This window comes from Rhinolophus ferrumequinum, chromosome 3 (assembly GCF_004115265.2).
Source record: "Rhinolophus ferrumequinum isolate MPI-CBG mRhiFer1 chromosome 3, mRhiFer1_v1.p, whole genome shotgun sequence".
In the NCBI taxonomy this organism is placed as follows: domain Eukaryota; kingdom Metazoa; phylum Chordata; class Mammalia; order Chiroptera; family Rhinolophidae; genus Rhinolophus; species Rhinolophus ferrumequinum.
Genome location: NC_046286.1, coordinates 94225557 through 94249927, shown reverse-complemented (window position 1 = coordinate 94249927; position 24371 = coordinate 94225557). Strand labels below are relative to the sequence as shown.

At 39.7% G+C, this 24371-nt stretch overlaps 1 protein-coding gene across 1 annotated transcript in view; it reads right to left on the bottom strand.

Moving 5' to 3' along the window:
• The window catches only part of AKAP12 (A-kinase anchoring protein 12), an 81284-nt gene extending 58225 nt beyond the window's left edge, over positions 1-23059 (bottom strand). Inside the window, exon 1 of the mRNA XM_033096942.1 lies at positions 22895-23059. Coding sequence (XP_032952833.1) covers positions 22895-23059 — 165 coding nt within the window. The remainder of the gene's footprint in view (positions 1-22894) is intronic.
• Positions 23060-24371: the final 1312 nt, after the last annotated feature.

Below are 24371 nucleotides of genomic sequence, written 5' to 3'. Positions count from 1 at the left end.
ATTGAATACGTGCCTATGGAAACACGCACACGAAGAATTCCACCTCAAAACTGCCAAGAAAAATTCACTCCTTCCATATCATCCTATAAAGAGGATAATCTTTTAAACGACAGGTCCCTGTACCAGTCTTATTAAACAGAGAAATCAATAAAAGGGAGAACAACATCAATGGGCTATTTAGCTTTCATAAAGGCATACGATTATGATAAAGCACAGTCAGTGACCTCCTGGGGGGGAGGGGAGGTCAAATAAATGAAAAATAAACAAGTTCCTCCAAATCTTGGATCTCCTGGTGCATTGTGCTCCAGGAGCCACTCCCAGCCCGGCTGGCTTCCCTTTGTGTGAGGCTCGGAGACACTCTGTCCAAAGGGAGACAGATGCGCTGCAGTGACACGTTGAGCTGGGAGCGAACCTCCGCCCTTCAACTGCCCAGAACGCTGACAAAGCTAACTCAGTTTCGTTAGCCATCCTTTCTCCATTCCACTAAAGCCCTAAGCAAAAACAGAAACATGCATTCCAATGTGTTGGTACCTATGAAAACGTCTTCATCACTTTTTAACATGAAGCAAGCACTGGGAGGAAGAAATCTCCATTTTCAACTCCTTTCTGGCTCTACTAACAAGCATTTGCAACAAAGACTCTAACCACCAGGATAACAAGCTCTTCGCATGAGCTTTCAGAGTTTTAGCTTTGCTACATTTAAATTTTGTTCAAGATTTTTAAAAACTGTCCAGGAACATGGAAGGATAAAAAAAAATACAAGATTTATTGTGCTAACTCATAATTGTATTTCAAGGTCTCTTGAGGCTCAACATAATCTTTAGGCTCAATCACCATTATGTTTATACACAAATTTTCAGTTGGACCAATTTGTTAACCAACAATTGTTAGACCAAGACAAGTGGTCAGTGGTGTCATCAATTAATGATTATGTTCCATCTAACTTTTATTATTTGCTAGCTATTTTCTTCCTGCAAAGATGAATGCTAAACAATAAAACAAAACCATGTTTTTTTCATCTAGATGTTTAGATAATTAGAACAGTTTCCAAGTCAATGTGGTGTTCTGTTGGTTTAATCTGCATATAGTCATTCAACAAAAAATGAGAATAAAAACAGCCCTTCTGCAATCCCACACTGGAGTGAAAAATAGAAACACACAACTTGGCGGGTAGAGATGAAATGCAGGTGGTCCTTGTGAAACAGATGGCAGGAAAGTAATTCTATTATCTCTTACTCCTTCCAGTGATAGTGTTGTAGCTCGAGATTTATTTTTAACATTCAAATTACTAAATCAATATAAAATGTGTATAGCATTCTGATCAAAACAAACTTAATGATTCATTCAAATGTCTCTACAACAAAATATGAAGTTGAAAAACGTGGTGCCTCCTATAACAGGGTTTCTCAGGGAAGGTCTCAGTCAAGATGTTTTGTTTTTTACCTCCTTACAGGGTAAATTCGTTTTTCAAAAATCTGTTCTTCAAAAATGCACATTCATTCTTACAGGGTTAGACAGGGCTCAAAAATGGCAGTCAGGTAATACAATAACATCATGCATCGTGGCTTCACCACACTTGGGTTAAACAGGTTTGTGAGCACTGGCTTAGAATTCTTACCCTCCATTTTCATATCAATGTTTTAATGAACCTGAGTTTGGTGGGTTTTTTGTTTGTTTTTTGTTTGTTTTAATGCTTTTGAAATTAGAAACCATCTATAAAATTGTGAAGTGGCATCAAGTCACACACATTTTTTTTCTAAGAATATACAAAAGAGTTAACGGTTGGGTAAAGTTGGAACTTCTACTTTTTTTTTTTTGCTCTGTTATTTTTCAATCTTTCTACAACTTCTAATTTCCATATTTATAATGCTTAAAGACATCTACCTGGTATGGGACAGAACTTTTGTTTTGTTTTATTATATAACTCACAACTTCTTTCAGGGGAAAAAAAGAACATTTATGACAAAATATTTCTGATACATTTTCATGACATTAAGATCAATTATTCTAGCAAACTACTTCCCTACCACCCTCTTCCTCCCGCCTCCTCCACCATCACCACTCACACCTTTAGGAACTGAGGGTAACCATCTTGGTCCCATTCTTTTAACAAGTCTAACATTAATTATCTATTAATTATCTAGCCTCTCACTTGTTCTATTAAATGTCCCTATCTTTGGATTGGCCTGCTCCAGGTTTTTTTCCATGTGGTAAGTTTAAATAAAAATTGGAAATATGCTCATAACCATATTGTTGGGAGTTTTGTTTTGTTTTTCACTTTAAAGGGAAAACAAAGGGAGAGAAGAGGGTAAAAAGGAAAAAAGCTCTTCTATACAGAAGAATGCCAGATGTAGAAATGTAGAAAGAATGATGGATGAGAACCATTTTGCAAACCCCAATGTGATGCAGGCGAGGACCATCGGTGAATGCTAAAACATTATTTGGCAACAGAATAATGGGCATCCAACTATCACATCACCCCACGGACAAAAGCATACCTTTCTAATGAAGAGATCTAGTGGGAGCCCTTAATGAAATCACCAATGTGGCAACCAGGCTCCTGGTGTGAGGTAACAGTTAAGTATTCAATATCAGGTAGGTGTATTCTGGCTTAGAATGTGCAGTTTGAATCTAATCACAGAAAAACCAATCTGACAAATCCACTATGTAAGAATCTGGCCTGGGCTCTTCATAAAAATAAATCCCATGAAAAACAAGAAGGCAGGAGATGTATTCTAGTTTAAGAGACTTTAAAAAGAAACATAACTGAACGCAATTTGGGAACCTTGATTAGATCCTGGATCCAACTTTTTTTTTAAATGCAAGTATAAAATGTATTTAAGGAATAACTGACTATGGACTGTATATTAGATGATATCATTAAATTAATATTAAATTTCTCAAGTATGATAATTCTACTGCAGTGAAGCAGAAAAATGCAGACATTTAGTCTCAGGACACAATGCTAAACTCTTCAGGAGTGAAGAATTTTGATGTCCAAAACTTATAAGGACAACAACAAAAAAGATTACAAATAAGAGAAGGAAAGCAAATCTGGCAAAATGTTGATGACTGGTGCATCTTACAGAAGAAACGGCTTCTGTGTATTTAGTGAGAAACATTTAACGAACAGAAACTCTCAGCACATCACCTTTCCCCACCATGGAAACATTATTTGAGCAGCTCCCCTGTGTAGAAACAGTATTTCTTATCTGTTAACTTAGGACTATAAGAACCATTTATCAGAAGGCAGAAAAGCACATGCTTTAATGGCCAAGGGTGCACAATGCATAATGTTCACTCAGACTCATCGTGGTGTTTGCCATATGCACATTCATTTCAGAAGGCATCTTTAATTTTTAGCTTTACTTGCGTGTATAAGAAGAACACCAGAAATTTACTTCACTAAAAACAAATGGGATCAACATCATTAGCCCTCAGGGAAATGCAAATCAAAACCACAATGGGGGACCACTTCATACCCCATGTCATCATCAAAAAGGCAAATAACAAGTGTTAGGGAGGATGGGGAGAAACTGGAACCCTGCTACAGTGCTGGTGAGAAAGTCAAATTGGTGCAGCTGCTTTGGAAAACAGTGTGCTAGTTCCTCAAAAGGTTAGATATAGAGTTAACATATTAACCAGCAATTCTACCCAAGAGAAATGAAAACATATGTCCATGCAAAAACTTGTGCACTAATGTTCATAGCAGGATTATTCGTAATAGCCGAAAAGTGGAAACAACCCAAATGTCCATCAACTGATGCATGGATAAAGAAAATGTGTGAAATACAATACAATATTTGGCAATAAAAAGAAATGAAGTAATGATATTACGCTACAACATGGATGAACCTTACAAACATTACACTAAGTGAGAAAAGGCAGACACAAAAGGCCATGTACTACATGATTTCATTTATATGACATGTCCAGAGCTGACAAATCTTTAGAGATAGAAAGTATATTAGTGGTTACCAGGGACAGAGGGGGGGGGGAATGGGGAGTGATTGCTAATGGGTATAAGGTTGCTTTTAGGGGTCAAACTGTCCTAAAATTGATTGTCATGATGTTTACACAACTCTGAATGTACTAAAAACCACTGAATTGTACACTTCAAATGGTGAGGTATACGGGGCGTGAACTATATCTTAGGAAAGCTGTCATTTTAAAAATCTGGAAAAATTACTATTCTTCGAGCAACCGACACTGGGAAATATCTCAGAGGGAAAGTTACCCACAGATATCTTCCTGGAATCAAGATATCTACTCCAGTGTGCTCATCTCCTGTTAATTACAAACGAGATCTACAATGCTTCTTGAGCAACCGAAAAATGTCATGACAAATCAGACTTAAGTTGCGTTTGATTCCTGAAAAAAAAAAAATACATTCTTTAATTACGAAAGCCTCTCCAGATAGCTTGGCAAGTTCTTATGATAGAAATAAGCTCCTTTTTCACTAAATTTGGAGGGGAAGACTGAATAAATAGGATGACAAGTCTAAAGTGCGCTTGAAAAGCCAAGTCAGGGCATAAATAAATAAGCAAATAAATAAATAAAATGTTGATCAAATATCCTGCAAATTAAAAACATAAGTCTGTTCCAAAATCCAAAGATTGCACAGAATTGGAAGTTTCCAAATACCGGTACCACAGGTATTTGGCTAGCTGTCATACTTTCCCTTGTAAGCAAAAAGATCAATATTGTTGACAGATTCACATTAAACTTAGATATATGTGTATATAGCTGTTAGTTTTTGTTTTTGTTTTAAATACACATATTTGAGATTATGTCCCATTGTTTCAATGATGGTGATTTGAGTGTCCCATGGGAAGGTTCCTTGATCTAACTTCACTGGAAAGGAAAAGATAAAGTGTGGGGAGACAGCGGCATCTGTTAGGCAGGAAGGTGACACCCAGTGAATGTGTGTTCCAGAGCAGCTGACGAACAAGGGTTAAAGGATGATGGCTTAGCCTTCCCCATCAGCAATGCCTAAGAGAAAGTTTCAGAGGGTTTGAAGAACAGATGTCTCCCTACTGGCAATGGAAAAGTTGGTAGCCTGGAGCCTTGCCTTTGAACTACCTCAGCTGCCACTAAAAAGAAACCACATCCTATACCTTCCATGGAACCTTTCAGACTAAGTTCCTCCCCAGTTATTTTTGCCTGCAAAAAGCCTCATTAATTAACAGTCATGCCTTGCCAACCTGTGAGAACAGCTTTGGTGTTTTTTTGTGTTTTTTTATGACTGCCTTCTAGAAATGTAATAGGCCCTGATAACAGAAATCGAAAATGGTACAATGGCTATCGACACAAAATCTTGTCCTTTGTTCTATCAATCTATAACTTACTTTGCAAAACTTGTCCCAGGAAATGGGGCTGGCATTCTAAAGATGATCCTTTTCAAAAGGCCCCTAACTCCAAACCCCACATGCTCTCTGCCGGCCAGGGTTTGGCATTTTGTGGACGCCACTGTGACAACTGTCTCTCAAGGACTTGAAAATGTTTATGAGTCTCTTTGAAGAAAATCTACACTTCTAACTTTAATGTAGCAATATCTCGTGATAGAAGGTGACTCTGAACACCAAGTACAATACGCTAAATGGAGGCTGACCAGCACAAACCACAGTATGGTATTTTTATCAATACAGCATCAGAGTACATTCGAAATGCTCTGTATTAGCCTCCCTTTCTCATTTTACATGACAGTGAACAGAAAATCAGTTAAAACTCCCAGCTTGTAACTTCCTATGTTGACCTACCTGTTGATTTCTCAGTAATCTTAAAAAGGGGAAATTAATTAAAGAAAGTTTTTAAAAGTTGAAATGATCTAAAACACTATCATTCTAACACCTTTTTATTTTTGTGTATTCCTTTCAAGTTTCAGCCACATCTATACGTTTTTTTATGTAACTGCTGTTGTGGAGTGCAGTTCCACATACCTCCCCCATTTTAGAACCACAAACATTTCCCCAGGTTGCTACCTACTCTTCCCCTGTGTCCTCTCATGACAGCGATCAGGTCCATGTACCATCTATATTTCACTTAACCAATCTTTCAACATCTTAAGCGAGACAGTGGTAAACATTTGCAATACACCTTTTATGAAATACAGTTTTCTTTCCCTTGTATTATTTGCTGCATTTCCAGAATTAGGAGTATTGGAACAGACTGTGAACACTTAGGCTCAATGCATTGCCAGATTGCTTCGTAACTTGGTTTTTTGGAAGCACAGTAACGGATGCATTTCATTCTATCCTATGAGATGTACTCCTCACTCCCTGTCCCCCCACAGACCCAGGGCCTTCCTCTATCGTGTACTGCATGCCTCGAGTATGTCTGCGCTGGTGCCCTCTTTATCCCAAAACACTGTCACCATACCGAACTTTGAGAAAGATATAATCCAGCATTCACTTTCTATTCTTTTTCATCACTTGTCAATTTGAGACGTCTGCCTTCATTTCTTATGCAAGCTGATAAAATATTAACTCTGGTAAGGCCAAGAAGAGTTTTATAGCAGGTGACTCTTACTAGGATGATCAATTATGTTTATTCAACTGTAAGTTTGACCAGACCATATTTCAGGTGAGTTGCCAAACTACTCAATTTTGTCAGATCTCTGGCGAAATCCAGAATCACCATCAGTCCAGGAACCAGAACAACAAAAAAGACCAACAAAGGAAGAAAGAACAACAACAAAAACAACAAAGAAGAAAATTCAATAAATTTGATGGTTGGGCTTATTCTTAGTGAACCCCAGCTGACTCCTAAGGATCACCAATTATTTTTTTTTTCTCAGACATCTATTAACTAATCCGTTGTAAACCAGAAAGGATGATGGTGATGATGACGACGGTGATAATGTGGTTCCTTCTGATGAGGGAGGCTGGTGGGGAATGGATAAGTAATGAGGAAGAATGGCTTTGATATACCTATGGATGTCAGATGTTTAACAAGTATTATTCTTCTTGAATTTTAGACTAAGTGGCCTTTTCTCCCAGAAGATTAATATATCAAAGTTCATTTTCTTCTGTTATATTTTAAGTCTACTGGATTGAAGTTAGTTTAGTTAATGGGTTTAATGGGTCCCTATGACCCGTTAGATTTAATGAAATCCCTATGGTGACTATTTAGAGTTCAAATAGCAATAGGAGTTCCCTTCTAAGACTTTGATTTTTGAAAAAATTTTAGAATGGGCCAGCTGGGTTCCTATGAAGAGCTTTAAGCAGCCATAAGAATCTAAGTCAGTTCAGTTAACAAATAGCACCTGCCTCCAGTTGTTCAATAACATTTTTCAGTTAAGAATGTTTTGATTACTAAAAATCACACTTTCAATGGGTGAACTGTATATCAATAAAACTTGCCAAAAGACTACTTAATTTACATGTATAAATTTAACTTTGCTCCTAAAACATAAGCCTTTAGACAAATTCTATTTTCCTACAGATTTAAGTTCAGTCTACATCATCCAAATGAGAAGATTTGGAAGCTAAATTCACTTTAACTAGAAATATCACATACATGTTTATATTACATAAAAATGTGTCTTTAGCCGTGAGCTGCTGTCAGCGGCCAACTGGCAACCAACTGCCTCAGCGAGGGGGGCACAAGTCTCATAATACCAGCATGGGCCAGGGAGCTGTGTCCTACACAACTAGACTTAGAAACAACTGCTTGAACGGGGTGTGGGGGGGCAGAAGGTGAAAAAGGGGGGGGAATTTGTCTGTAACATGTATTTCAGTATCATATTATCTTCATGTAGAATTTACTGGCAAAAGAGCCACCTAAGATTTTATATTAAATAGACGTCTTCCCCTTTTAGGATGTCAGCAAGCAAAACTAGCAAACTGCTTTAAACATACATTTTAGAGCTAACAGGCCTTTGTAGTCACCAAGTGTCAGCAGTTCATTCAAGCCTCTTTCCAAGACCACACCCTACACCGGCTTTCATCTTGGCTCTTAAGACTGCAGGGCCATCCTCCAAGCTGATGTTCTCCATTCGTTCCCTTCCTCTCCTTCTTTCAATCCCTTCTGCATACCACTAGCTTTTCTCCTGCCTGCCCCAAGATGGAGACAGGGAAGAGAACAGAAGGGATCAATTTGAGGTGAGTAGACTACGTTTGAAAGGGCAGAAGACAATGAAATGGAGGTGTCCAAAAGGAGAGATGGATAGTTTCAGGATTCAACAGCACGTTGATATAAGGGAAGCCAAGACAGCGGACAAAATATCTCAGGAGAGCTTGTGGAGTAAAAATGAAGACATAGCAACAGGAAGAATTTAGTACTTGTTAAATGAAGTCTCAAAGCCCAGTTCTGCATGGATATAGCTAAAAGAAGTCTGAGTTAGGAAAGCCCAAAGCTACTAGTTTAAGAAGTAAAGGGTAACTCTCCTGCCATTAAGTTACCCAGACTTTCAGAGAATCATCATGTGAGTCAAAGGAATAAGTTTAAGAGAAGAAAGGACTCTGAAAAAAATCACATGTAAGGAAGAAATCTAAAGGCTGACATCTGCAGCTAATAAACTATCTTTTATATACAGGCAAAGAAAATGGGCTTAAACTCTGAAGTATAAGGAGACTAAGTCCCAGAAAACTCTTTAAAACCTTAGACTTGAAGTTATGGAATGTCTGTCTCAAGCTTTAAGAAAAAGAACCGTGGGAGGGGCTGAGCATGTCCTGTGAAACAGTTCCCACCTGTGAAACAGTCCTGATAAAGAATGGCTTTGGTAAGAACCCTCCCTGTACTAAGCCTGCCGATCAAAATTATAAACTTCTTTAGGGATTCTCTTCTTTTTGGAGGAATGAAGAGAAGGAAAACGAAGATTTTCTAAACTTCAGTTTATCCATACCAGATAACCTGCTTGTTGCAAATGAAAATGCCAACAGAGCAAATGTTTGGCCATATTTCTGCTTCAGACAGAATTCCCCAAATAAAAACCAATTAAATAATGGAATAAATTTATAGCCCAAACTACTATTACGCTTTTATACAAATATGATCAAGATGCCATAGTGTGCATCTAAGAATACCCGAGGAACTGGAAAATTGACTTCAGTTATGTAGATATTTCTGAGGCCATGCTACTGCACCACATGGAAAATATTTCAAATTAAGAGCTTCACTTTATTACCACATTCACTGGTCAAATGGAGGGAAAATATATAGAAGATCAAAAGAAACATGTAACACACCATTGGTTTTTGTGTTGTCTGCCAACCCTCAAGATGCACCTTGGGGAATGAAGGATAAAGGGATGCATAGGTGCATGAATGGAGGCCAAAGAGGAAGTCTGGAGCGATACATATACCTGCAAGATCACAGCGTCCCAGGGTACTTCTGCTTTCTAGTTGTCTACATCTATAGAGCAATCATATGCTGAGAAAAATGGCCAGAAGCAGCAGGAAGAGTACTTTGAAGACGAATGTTACAGTGTATTGCATAGGATAATTAAAATTTGGGAATGAGGAAAAGATCTGAGGAAGCAGAACTAGAATCAGTATAATTTCATGATGACCTGGATACAGATAAATGAAAGGAAGAGCAAGAGTAGGACAGCGACGCCACCTGCAAAATGGTAAGGCTTCCAGAGGGAGTTCTCTTTTATGGAGCAGGTGGACAAAGAGGAGGGGTCAACTCGTCCAAACATAACTGCATGTGGGACTGAAACTTGTGGGTATGATTGGTTGTAAAAGCCCGGGAGAGGACAAAATCCCTAAGGGCAATGCCTTGATCTGGGCTGGCAAATTGGCTGGGAGATGATCCTAAGGGAGGAAATGTGTTTAAAATGGAATGGGGTTCAACAGATACAGTAGGGTAGACGATGAAGTAGGAGGCGTTGAGGAGAGCAGACCAAATGGGAAGGGAGATGGACATCGTATGGCCTGGCATTGGGTTACACCCGAATAAAGGAGAAAAATGAGTGGCATCGATTCACGTCTATGACCTGCCCCCAAATGCAAAGAGCCCATGTAGCCTGGCATCAACTATCTCCAGGCCATGACAGGGTGGGAAGAGTGTGAGAGCAGGATCTGCAATAACTGCTTGGCCAATAAAGATGAATTGTTTGGCATTTATTAAACAGCAGATAGAGCAATACATCCTAAAATACCTAGAAAGGCAAAGTGCATTGGGATCTTAGGATCTGTGTAATATCCCAGATGTTAACAACACGAGAGCTATCTCCTTGGCACGATAGCAGAGGCCTGTGCACCCTGCAGTGCTCTCAGACCACCAGCCCCAAGACCCGGAGCTGAGCCAATCAGGGAAGACCTCTAGTATTGAACTCAAGAGCTGTGCATCAAAAGCTGCACTTCCTAGTTCAATTTTCTCTTTGTTGGCTCATTTTTAAAATGGGGGTGGCACCACTTACCTCATAGAAGTGATGAGCTATTTAAAGATAGGGAAAAGCATGAACAAGTTCCCACAAAAAGCCTGGTGCCTAACAGGCTCTCAAGTCCAACAAACTTCATTGAATTGAGAGTCATTCAGAAAAGGAACTCTATTTTTTATATTTCTATATGCACCTGACCCTTAAGGTTTATGCATTTATTAGTTCCTTCTCTACAAATTTCAACCTTATAATCAACAGAGACACACAGTAAAAACAGCTGTGTTAGGAGTCTGGCGACATGGGCACAGCACACAAAACTGACATAACCATCACATCGCTCACTCCTATCCAGTTAATGCTTTGTGTAAGAATAAGCACAAGAAGTTACACTGAAGAAAGGGTCAATAAAAGTGGGTATATTCAACTATACATATATATATGCATATGCTGATTTTTAAAATAAACAGTTTTAGTAAACATTTATTATGAAAGAGGAGTCAGCACTTTATGCCTAGATTGAGTTTGCTTTTGCTTTTTTACGGCCTAAAGCAATCTTAAAAGAATAGCCCAATATCAACTTTCAGGTTATACAGAGGAGCAACTTTCCTAAAAATTTAGCTTAGTTACAGTCCAGAATTTGTTTTGATCAGGCTCAAGGAAAAAAATACATCAGTATCTTTCTCAACTTCTTATCCGAAGCCGAAATAAGCCAGCTGGTCAGCTCATAGCAAAGGAATCATAAGCTTTGGGGATTTTTCCTTCTTCATGACCATAAAAAGCAACAAACGGGTGACATTTCCCTTTACTCTTATTTGTCAGGGGAAGAATTTGCAACTCCGTTCAAGAAGGCTCTGTTTTGACCTACCCCTGATCTTCGTTCAAGTTCACATACAGTTACAATACCTCCAGTATTCACTGCAGGAGCTGGAAAGGGTTTGAGAACACAATAATTTACTGCATTTAACTCCACAGTAGTCTAATTGTCTTTGGCCCCAGAAAATATGGGTAAGGGAAAGTTTGAAGGCATAATGTGGCTTGCGCTAGGATGTTTAGCCCTAAGAGCACTAATTAAGTGCCATAGAAATTGAGTCTATAAACAGTTATTAGACCTACTGCAGACTGAAAATAAAAACTAAATCTGATGCCATTATCTGGATTATCTGAACAATGAAATTAATCCAAAATGTACTCTAACCCCCCCAAATTTTCATGATCCTTATTGTTGCCTCGATTTTCTACTTCTTTCTCTCACCTCTCCCCCAAATGAATCATCAAGTATACACGTAACTTAATAAGGATATAAAAAATACTAAATATTTCATCTCAGGATAATGTGAGGCATTTCCCAAATAATATACATTTAAAAACCTGGACCAAATTCCTTATTTTTCCATTTTAACCAAAGAATAAGAATCTTTCTACATGTGGTTAATTTAAAAATGAGGTATATAAAAATACAATAATTTGTGTATGAATGAAATGAAAATCCAACCTCTTTGCTCCCTGCCCCCAAAAGAGAACAAATTTCCTTAACATCTCAGATTTATTCTCTTGATTGGCTTCCCACTGCCAATCACAATATATGCGGAAGTCGTGCCCTAATATTAAAAATTCTCCCGACAGCTCAATCACTATTCTAATTGTGCCCTCCTCGTGCTGGCCTGGCACTTCCTAATTATATTTGGGTAAAATGCATACTATATGTCCTTCTACAGAGGCATAACTAATAATATTAACATTTTAAAGGTTCTGAAAAGTTCTGTAGGTAAAAAAAAGAATCTTTAACTCAACTTTTCCTAGGCTATTTTTCACTAAGTATCTCTCCCAATATGAGGCTCTCGCAGCTCACTTTTTTTTTTGTTTTGTTATTTTCTTGTCTTATCTCAAGCATCTCATTCTTCAAAAATTCAGCATAAATTCCATTTCCTCTGTCTTAGCTCAGGCTACTAGGACAAACTACCATACACTGAGTGACTTAGATTAACATTTATTTCTCAGAGTCATGGAGGCTGGAAGTCAAGATTAGGGTCCAGGCAGATTTGGTTCCTGGTGAAAGCTATTTCCCGGTTTGCAAAAGGCCTTCTTCTCCTTGATTATAAGAAAAGTTCTTTGGTGTCTTTTCTCGTAAGGGCACTAATCTCATAATGAGGGTCCACCCTAATGACCTAATCATTTCCCAAAGGCCCCATCTCCTAATACCACCACATGGGGGATTAGAGTTTCAACATATAAATGGGGGGGGGGGAATAAATATTTATTAGGTTGTTGCAATTACTTTTGCACCTATCTAATCGTTTATGGCATCCTCCACGCCATTTTTCCTGGTATGCCACAATGTGTTCTCTCTCTTACCTTTGGGACCTGTCATGTTTGTGCTTCTTGTCCAGCACTTAAGCTACAACTCACAGCACAATATGGTTTCCACGAGATTGTTAAATCCTCAGTTGACTCTGGGCCCTAAGGTCACACGTAGTTTTAGGGTCCCCTGCAGTGCTTAACACTGGCAGCAAAAAAAGACCCCCCAGTTCATTTAAAAGGAACTCTTAATACTCTTGTTCTTCCTAAATATACTTACACATCATCTGCCTACTCTTTAAATAATTTTTATTCCAAGATCATGCAGTTAAGAGAAAATACTTATCAGTCACACTTTATAGCCCTAACTTTTCATTTTTGGTGTTAGGAGTACAGGTACAGGAGGTGAATCTGTTACTTTTAGTGCAGCCCTTCCAGAGTCTGAGAAGCTCATTCAGTCACCTAATTTGCCTAAGACTAAGCCACTTTGGGTAAGGAATAAGCAGAGGTCAGGATCACAGCGCCTGCTTGAGAAACTTTCTCCGACAAATGTAGTGCTTTAAACCATGACCTACTTCCCTGAATAGTTAAGCATTCTTTGCATTCTTCCCTGTCGTGGAGGATTGTTTATCAGGCACAGTTCCAGAAGTCACTTGAAATCTCTTGTCACTGTTGCAATTCTAGATAATATTGTAGGTCCTCTTTGGTCACCACAGAATCTCTATTATAGGACAAAAACCTTTTGAGCATTCAAGAGATCTTAATGTACCTTTAATGAGTATCAAAAGAATAACCAATCTTCATTTTAATCAAAGTAAAACAAATTATCTATATAGTAAATAAAACAAAGACAGATCTAAAACTGACATCAAATTGAGTTTACGTTTAAACTCCTGAAGGCTTTACAAAAAACAAATCAGATATTACAACCAATCAACTGGATTTTGGCTCCCATCACTTACTGTCAACAATTTTTTTTGTTTAAATTTATACACCAGCTTTCCTTTTCATCAGGTTAGAGAAAATATCTTAATAATCATGACTGATTCTAGTAAACTTTAGTGGTAACATTTTCCACTGCTTTTCAATAACTGAATTCATATAAAACAGAGGAGAACAAGAACAAAAATTTCCATTTAAATATTTATATTAACACTATAGGAGTCAGGAACTCATGTCCAAATATTGGTTAAATGTGTCGTTTCTGAAATAATTTAAAAATTTTCATCATAGAGAGACTGGCTAATTCTAAGCAATTTCCTATAGATTATAATCCTATTTTCCACCCACCCCCAATTTATACTGCTGTGTATATCAATTGTAAAGTTAAAGTAGATAGACCAAATTTAGGTTGAACTTTGCATGGCATTCAGTATGTCACTGGTGTGTAGTAAGTTTGTTTTACTTATACATCCAATTGAAGGGTAATTTCAAACAAAAGTTTCTTAAGAGGCATTCTATGACAGTGTATTAACTTAGTGAAAAATTATCTCCCAGAATGGCAATGTAAAAAAAGGTTAAGAACCATCAAATCAGTCAACAATCTTTAATGCATCACAGCAATATGTATTTTATAGAGTAAGGAAAATTATCAAGGATGCAATGAAGCATGTCTTCAATAAGGATGGTTAAGATCAGGGGGTGACGATAGAAAACTGATAGTTGCAAGAGACAAAACCCAGAGCCTGTAATGGCTCAGTTCACTAAGAAATCATATGCTCTGACATGAAGAAAAATAGCAAATCATAATCGTCCTCTGAACAACAAACCAAAGGGCAGACACTGGAGATGGAAAGAATTACAAAGAAGAAATGTCTTCTTTAAAGTAAACATTCCCAAGCTACCTAGTTTCTTTGCCTACAATGGAAGGAATGCAAGTCAACCATCAGGCTCTTTCATTTTTAGGTAGACCCAGACGTGCTGGGGTATAAAACGGTCACTATTGCCTGGTGAAGCAGTGATCCAACAGCTGTTCAGTCCAGTGGCATCTGTTTTATCGTCAATTCACGTTCACTTTTAGTTCCCCCTTCTCCATAGCTGCCACCATCAGCTCCTTTGATGTTATCATCTCTTATTCTGTGATACTTGACCTTCCACTGTGATCCCAGGCCAACCCACCCCCCACCCGGCTGCAAGCCTGGATTGCTCCAGTGATCTCTGCTCTGACACAGGCTGTTACAGACCTTATATTAATTTTTGCTCCAAAAGACACTTAGAGCTGATGGTTCGGCTAGGTCTTATTTTCAGGGAAACACGTTATTTCAATCTTTGTTATTGAATATTTCCTCTAGAGGGACCCTATAACCTCACCTAGATTATGATGTTTGAAAGGATAATGCTATGTGTTCTTATTTCTTTATCTCTCAACGCATCTAGACCAGCGCCTTTCATATGGTAAGTGGTTAGGAAACCTTTCATCGACTATTTTTAATGCATAGTGTTATTACAAAACAAGAGAACAAATTCAGTTTAGAACAGGGGTGTCCAAACTGTGGCCCACGGGTCAACTGCGGCCCGCGATCCATTGTTAATTGGCCTGCAGCAAATTCCAAAAATATATTTCGTTGACTTAAATAAACCAGGTGAGGCAATGCGTACTTCACCTCGAGTGAGTGGCCCGGCTGTTTGTGTATTTTACCGCATGTGGCCCTTGGTGAAAAACATTGAAAAAAGCTTGGATGCCCCTGGTTTAGAAGATAACACCTGTTTGCCACTTTTTTATATTTCTGTATGTATAAACTTACCATAGCCGTGAGAGACCAGGGTAACACCTCAGATGTTGCATATAAAAGTATTTTAAACCATCAACTTGCTACTATAATTGACTAGATTGTTAGCCACTCCCTTAACTTAATGTCCAAATAAACACAGCAGGAAAAATTTTAAAGTGAAAATCCACAAACATTTATGCATATATGGAAACTCATTTCAACAGGAGGAACTATTTAATCAGTAATATTGGAACAATAGGTAACCCGTATGGAAAATGAATTAGAGGTCTCTCTCTAGACATAAAACCATCAATTTCTAGTGGATTAAAGGGCCAAATACATGCGAGGGAGAACTTTAATTTTTCAGGGCTGAGTTCTGGAGCTTTCTTTTCTTTGTCTCTGCAGTTCCTAGTCCAGTTCCTTGGAGCTAGTAAAGAAATGTTTACGGAGTCAAGATTGAATAGTGAATAAGTACTGGGGAAATCCAGAACGTATTCTGATCCTCAGGGACTTGGTTAGGTTTTAAGATTTCTTCACAGATGTTTGGACCAGCCAAATGCCATAAACTAAGCCCTCCAAAGTTAAAGCTGATCAATCAGTGAGGGAAGAGGTTTAAGAGGCCATCAGGTGGGAACGAAATGAACATTGACAAGTAGCCTCCTTCTTGCTCAGAAAGGATAACAGTGTTTTGATTCAACATCTATTCACCCTGAGAAGCACATTCTCTTTAGAACAGCCTCTACTAGCAGCACACTTATTTTCAATACAGTAGAATAAAGAAATTATGCAGGAGAAATGTTTTCTTTTATTTTTCTCTTCAAGAGGTGAGAAGGGAAACACCTAATTCTTCCAACTTTACCTGAAACCCTCCCTCCCACCCACACAAGATCCAGCCTCAGTCAGTCTGTGCTGTTGTCACGGAGGCCTGGACGACCTCTCCCTGGCCCTCCATCACTTCCTACACCCTAACACCCTTCCTTAAGGCAATAGTGGTCACACCAGGCAAATCAGAATACCGGAAGAGCATTAAGGCTACAGAACCTCCGAATGCTGGCTTTCTGATTCAGTGAACCCAGGATGGGGCCAGAGGTGTCTTTCAAAAGCTCACGAGATTAACCACGTTTGGGAACCAGGGAAAATGTAATCTCTCAACACTCCTGCAATTTGCAATGTCTGCGTATAACAAACAGATCAGCCAATGCTCCCCTTCTTAAATTGTGGCTTATCTCAACATAAAGTTGACATTTATTAAAACTGGTTAAGGTTAGACAGAATGAAACTACAGGGTTTCTCCCCATCATGGAGAAATTTTTGAATTTGAATGAATACTTGCACTAAGAGAAGCCTAACAGTGTCTGGAAAAGATCCTGCAGTTTCCAGAGCTTTGAACACCTACGTTTTTCTGGGAAAACACATTTATTCCAGTTAACAGAACCAGGCTGTCATTTGTTAAGAGAATGAGAAGGGAGCTCAGGGGAAGTGGATTTCTGCTGCCCCCAATCCCTGACTCCAACATTTCATGGATCAGAAGTATGAAGAAATTTCTGGCAACTAGATGATTTTATATTGTTCCCGGGGGAGAAATTTTTAAATGGACAGCCAAAGAAGTAGGTCATTGTCCAAGCAAATAGAATTAAAGACAGTTTACTAATTTGGGAAGGAAAGGGAGTAGTAAAGAAAAGCAGTCCCTCAGGCATCTTTCTACTCATAGACTTGCTTTTTCCCTATTTGGAATAATTTCTGAGGGGAAAAAGAAGTAGTTAAGAAATTAATTAACAGTAAAATCAACCGTAGCCTTTAATGTTCTGAAAGCCAATCCAGTTCATGATCGAGTGGCCAATATACATGACAAGGCGCTCAACTTCATAATTAAAAATGTTAAGAAAATTCAGGTGCTGAGATGACAACTGGTAAATATTAGAATATCTGCTACCCACTGGGGCAAAAGCACTGGAAAGCCAGTATTGACTTACACGGAATAAGGATGCAAAGCGTAGAATCTCTTTGGAAAGATATTTAGCAAGGGCTATCAAAATTTTAAATGGATATAAATTCTTTGATCCAGCAACCCCACTTCAGAAATCTACTTTAAAGATACATCTGCACACACACACAGATATATCTGAGCTAGGATATTACCTGTGTCAATTCAATATAGCAAAAGACTAGGAAAATATAAACATGGAATTGGTGAAATCATTATGGTACTTCAATCCATAAAGGAGAAATGTATGCAGCCATTGGTAAAAATGGGGGTGGATCTTTACTTCCTGATGTAAAAAGCTATCCAAAACTTAAAGTAGAATATACCATGGGTGCCCAAAAAATGTATACACATTTTAAGAGATGTTATCTATGCTCAAGCAGTAGTTTACCATAATCGGAAATGTCTGGACGCTGATGGTAACCACTTTGAGCACCTCTTGTAATTGCAGAAGTCAAACGTGACTTGCATTCATCTTTTGTTTTCAGTATATATTGAGTATTACAATTAATACAGTTTTTTTCCTTTCTTAAAATGTGTATACATTTTTTTGGCAACCTCTGTATATATGATCTTATTTCTTAAAATGGGCAATTCTTATTTATATCCTTCCTTACACATGCATAAAGGTTTTGAAAGAATATACAAGAAATCACCAACATTGATTTCAAACTATCCTCAACAGTGAGTACTTGTGGGGTGGAAAAGAATAAGTGACTTTCACTTTTACCATACTCTACAAGTTCAGGTTCTCAACCATTAACATTTTTAGAAAAATAAACATTAAATGAATCCTGTTATGCAATGACTTTAATAAAAATCATTTTAATAAGAGTAAACAAGTGCTTTTGATCATCTTGTAAAGCTTTTGATTCAAAATGATGTCAGATCTACAGTCAGCTTTAAATAAGTAAACTCAATTATTCATAAGAAATACGAAGGCAAGTATGATTCAAATTATTACAAATTATTAATAACTTTACCCAATCCTTTTATTAGATGTACTAATGAGCAGGAAACAAAAGGATGATCAAAGGTACAAAAATCCCACCCATACATTCTCTAATACGGTGCTAACTGGCAAGAAAATGGCCCAAAATAATTACGCATAGGTTTTCAAGAATTTATTGAAAATAAGCTTACACATCGTGCTTCTCCCTTCCAACCCAGCTTTTTTAATTATACTTTTCCATTGTAATATTTTAAAATTAAACTTATTCTAAATTGAAATTTTTTAGGTTATAAGAGAACTAAGGATTAGGTTTAAGGATATTTAGGTTTTTTTCTCATGAGCTTAAAGTACTAACTATATTTTTCTCAGAATGCTGAGTGCTATAAATTCTAATTCTCATTTCATGAATGACGACAGCATACAGAATTAGAGGTCAAGAATAAGCACCATTTAACTTGATTTTCCTTTTGTCGGTGTTCTATAACACTGAGTATGTATTGAAACTGATGAAGGAAAGAAAAAAAAATTTATAGTATCTTGTGAAACAAAAACATTCGCATTTATGAATTGTCTTCTAAGATACCAATCTAGAATAATCCTATAACATCAGTTTAAAGCTATCCAGGCACAGAGCTTAGTTGACCCAAAGTGAATTCAAAAGGATGCACATGAGACCTGTGCCTCATAGAAGGATGCATTTCAAGTGGAAATCTCCACTGATATCGTGTATCTACAAGCCTAAAAGGCCATCACAGATTCCAGAGAAGGTCCTGCCGTCCCCAGGCTATGGCTATCCTAAATGACCATCCTTATACCCACATCTCCAAATTTTGGACTGTGTTCCAATCAGAAAGTAGCACCTCTTGTAATCTGGGGAAAATCCATAGGAATACAGGTAGCCACACACATAAAAACACCACTCCATTAACAAACATAATTCTCATCATCCTAAATTCCGGCGTTTTTAGTATAAAATTATATGTAGACATAATCATTTTAAGGCCATCTTCAGTCTCAACTTCCATTCTATAAACAGAAGGCAGGTGAGAGAAAGTACACTGCCTTAGGCCCAGTAGAGGAATTATGAAATGCATCTGGTCAACTCAATTGTCTGTTTTAATGCATGAAGGGCCAAGACATCCTTCAGTCTACCAATCAGCTAATGGATTCTTCTATTTGAGTACATTTTTGTGTGTTTGGTGATTCAGCTCTTGTAACCAAATGGAACCACAGCTTGAAAGACTGACAGGAACCTTCATCTCCCCCCTGCCACCTGCAGGGACGTTGGCCACACGCTGTTGCAACTGACTACTGTTCCATTTCCAGCTCTGAGGTCATTGAGCAGAGAATGCAGAAAGCTAATTCGAGGATTATGATTGTCCAGACTTAGGTTTGGTGGCGCTTGGCTCCAGAAATCAAGATTTGCCAGAGCATGAAGTAAATTTGTCATTGGTCACCTCACCCTATATTGCCACCTGATTGAAATATTCTTGGAAGACGAATTTTGAAACAGACGATTGAGGATTAATACACAGGCTTCTTTTTTTTTTTAACCACCTATGGTGGTAGGTATCTAATTCCTGCCCCTGCAAGTAGCCGAGATGGCCCAAATCTCAAACTAAATCTACAAATAATTGATCAGCCATTTTCTCCCAGAATTTACATACTACGATTGTAAAAGATTGACTGGAAGACTCTATTTTACTGAAAAACACTACAGATAAAAAAAACCAAAAACTTCTGCCTCACTGCATCTAAATGTTAGACTTGAATAATCAATTTTGACCAGTAGGAGTAACAATAACTCAATTAGTGCAATACCTTTGACTTGTGAGCACTTAGTGAGTAACTGGTAACTAAAATTAGCAGAAAAAAGGAAAGTAAACTGGATTGCTAAGTAGGTATGCATATGATCAAATATCATTTAGATGGGAAAAAAGTCTACTAACAGCTTTTAGTTAATGATCGGCATTTAATGGGAGTTAGGGAATGATGTATTAGTCTAAACCTCCCTATGCCCATAGACCAACCAAGAAAGTTCAAGATGTAATTCATAACTTATCCAATGCATTGGCGTGGTCCTTTGAGCCACTTGCAGACTTGTGGCTAATATATTTGGTCTATTTGAAATTAAAGGCAATTTGAAATTGTAAGATTAACATGCCACTCTTTCTAGAGAAGCTGAGAACTGAAAAAGTCCCCAAATCTGGGTTTTTTGGCCAAAATATTCTCTCATTCTAATAATAAGCGAACAGACTGACTTAACTTAGTCACTGTCTGTGATACATGAGATGGATCATGAGAAGGTCAAAGATTAAATGTAGAAAAATTAGATGGGCCAAAGTATCCCCAACTTGATAGTCTCCAATCAAAACCTGGGAGTCAGTGGCGTCCCTTCCTGAGAACCTTCTCCGTGCCAGGCAGCATGTCACACTTGGGGGAACACCTACTATAAGCAAAACAGATATGGTCCCTACCTCGTAGAACATTCAGAGTAGCCAAGAAAGCACTTATTAGTCAAGTCACTAAACCCACAAATGTGGAGACTGCTGGGAAGGAGGGTCTATGGTGCCTTGGGAGCCTAGATGGCAGATGGGATTCCTCAGAGGTCAGGAAGTGGAGTTGAACAGGGAAATGAGGGGAGGAAAGAGTCCTATGCTGAGTCAGGGCACGGAGGGGAGGAAACAGTCCTGTGCTGAGTCATTCTAATTTGGGGAGTCCCTTTGAAAAGACTCAGGTCTTCAAAACCTAAATAATACATTTTGCAAATTGAAATGAAAAGCTACACATTTTCCAAGGATACATATAAGTGTATTGATTGCCTCCAAATTGATAACTAGGCTGAATGCCAAAATGTTCAGTGATCATTCTGGATGTCATTTAAGTAATTGTTTCAAGGAGGTGGTTTGGCTGTTTCAAGATGGTGGTAACTAGGAAAAGGAAGGAAGAAGGATAAATTTATGAAAGGATATACCAAGAAAAGAATAAGAGAATGGAATGAATAGTTTTAAATGAACAAATGTGAGTTTATTGGGAAGGGAATTAGTACCATATGGCAGGGTGAACTGTTAATAAGAAGACCTGAGGAGTAGTAAAGCCAAGGAAAAAAATGAACCTGAATGCAAGCTTTTATCCATTATACCTTAAAATTACTGTCATTGCTGGACTCTAAGTACTGGTTATGCAGCCATTTTGACCGTAGTTGGTATCAAAAAGTGATTTACAGTAAGTATTAAAAGGTGACTCAGACCTCAAAAGGATAATACATTCCTTAGGCCCAAGCCTTAGGCACCGCTTAGAAAATCTAGTGTACCAGGCAGTAAGTGCTTGTCAGTATCCACAGCTCTGGGGACCATAGATTTTACAAGTAGTTGTAAATTAAGGACTGGAGGTAATCTAGTTATGAAGGACAGTCTCAGCCTAAACTAGACTAGGACAACTAAAGAGGTCAAGGCAATGAGGTCATAGTTCTGTGAAATTTACCTGGATTTCAGCCTGTTTTTTCCCTCATAAAAACATTGAACAGATTTACCTCTAAGTACAAAACATCTATGCCTCCTGAGATAACTCTTAAAGGTCCTCATTTAATCTGTATCCTCAAATTCGACACATGGTTGTTGTGTATTGTGGGGGTTTTTTAAGCATTAAGTATGGTTACCCACATCTTCCTATAAGGATGTCACAACACAGGTAGGGTGAAACCTTGCTAATGAACACACGTGGTGGAAAACAGATCTAAAATACAAAGACGGGAACAAGGAACAAACTTGACGGCTGTAGTGGCCAAGAATAAATATTTCAGCCTTGAAGACTTAAGACTATAAAATCGACAGATTTGCTAGGAGGCTCAGCACTGCCTCCACTGACAAGCGTACAGGGAATGCTCGCTTATGCCAGACCGCTTCCTTTGAGAACTTCTAACTACTCCTCCAGCATTTGTTTATCCAAAGGAGCCCACAAGCAATGCACAGAGCGAAAAAGACGCTGCCTTGTTTGCGAAACCTGTCATTCCTTTTGGAAATGCAGCGTCTGCCCAGGTTTTCTTTGGCTCAGAGCGAGCTACCTCCAGGCTTTCTCTGCATTAAGAAGGCGGTGTCTGCTCCAGCCGCAGCCGCAGGACTGGGTACCAAACCCCGGTCTCTCCATGAACAGCTAGTAAGGACCGTACGCGGCGGGGAACCCATGGGTGGCCCGTTCGCCAGGCTGCAACACGGGTCATGGCCCAGCAGCTGGCTGTCCTCATCGTGGAGAAAGGGGGGCCGGGAGCTCAAGACGCTGGGCCTGGGAGTCAATTCTCCACGGACTCCCCCACGTAGCCCGTGCGTCTCGGGCTGGGTCGCTCCCACCGGAACAGTGGAGAAAGGCTCGGTTAGCAGTGCGCCTGGGGCTGGATTCTCTGACTGCGGATGGCGCAGTCGCCTCCCCTGGAGACCCACGACAAAGATGCGAGTCTCCCCCCGCGTCCACTGCTGCTCTGGTCCCGCCCTGGGGCAAAAAACCCTGAAAAGAGGGGCTCCTGCTCCCGAGTTTGCAGATGGGCTGGACGGGCGGGGAAGTTCTCGCAGGCGGAAATCAGAGGGATCCTCCCTCCCCCGCCTCCCCGGGGCAGGTGGCCCGGCGCGCACGTACCTTGGTGGCGGGTCCGGGGCAGCGATGGACGGGTCCCCTGGCGCTCCAGGCGCCGCCTCCGCCGCGGGGCCGCCGCCGCTGGGCTGGGGTTCGGCCGGCGTCGAGCTCCCAGCCTCCGGCTGCTCCGGGCTCCGCTGCTCCGTGGAGCTCCCGGCCCCCATGGCTTCTCCGAGATCTCCCGCGCCCAGCCGCCGGGTTACGCCTTCTCCAAATCGCAGGGACGCGGAACAGAGCCAAAGAAGCCGTGCGCCCGGAGGTCCCAAGAGCTCCTTCCTCTCCCGCTCCTCTCCGCTCCTCCCGCTCCTCCTCCCAACGCGCCCAGTCTGCGAATGAAGGAGACGCGCTCGCGGCAAACTCCTTAAAAGAAAAGGGAAAAAAAAAAAAAAAAAAAAGGCCACCTCTTTGCTTCCTCCTCCTCCCCCTTGTTTTTCCCTCGCTTCATCACATGAGCACAGCCCAGACACGCCTTGCAGCAGCATCTCCCCCCAGGCTGCAAGGACCCAAAGCGCAGCGAGAGTCGCAAGCCAAGGTCCAGGCGAGCAGCCCCCCCCGCCGGGTGCCTCCTGTTCAAAAATGGGGACCAGAGCTGGGGGATGACCCAGAGCTGCAGAAAGTGAGAGGACAGGGAGAAAGGGGGAGGACAGAAAGCCTGGATTCGCCTGGGAGATTGGATTCGCTGGGGTTTATTAATGATAGATACCCCCAAGGCAAGAGCTTCTGCCGCAGCTGACTTGCAACTCGCCTTGAAGCGAACCCAAATCCTCATTTGCTTTCCTTCAGATTGTGTGTGACTAAATGTTTGTACCTGCCTCCTCCCCATCAGCAGGAGAAAGGCAAGCCCCCCGGGCTCCTTGAGAGTCGGACCATATTAGGACACCTCACGTGGCAGGAGCAGGGAACCAGGAGGGTCATGCCGTCAGGCCACGGATGAGGTAGGCCACGCTCTCCTATCATCCAGAACAAGTGATGTCAGGCGATATTATCAACAACACCGACCGCCTTCTTTCCCTGGGGAATTTGAGGAAATGAGATTGTTACTGGAAATGTGCAGGTCTTCCTTTGAGGGCCTGATGCAGGCGGTCCAGGCCACTTCTCCCTGCGCCGTGCTGGGGCATGATGGCGTAGATCTGTTCGTTTGCATCAATCTTTGTCCATAAATACTCTAAATAATGGCAGCCTAAGCGGCTTGCATTCTTTCCCGTAAGACTCTTGAATATAATATTTGTTATATAAATATAGCAGGCAAGTTAATAAATGTTTGAACTAAATTAAAATGTTAGTTGGGTTATTTGACACATAAGCATAAGGTGGTGGGGCTGTTAAGAAATATTATCCCAGCAACTAAATGCCTTGATTTTCACAAATAGTTGGAATCATCATTTTTAAAAAAAATGAAACTTTTGGAATATTGACACTTGACACCAGATAAATATCCCATAACAGATTTAATACAATTTAGTAGAGATTGATGGA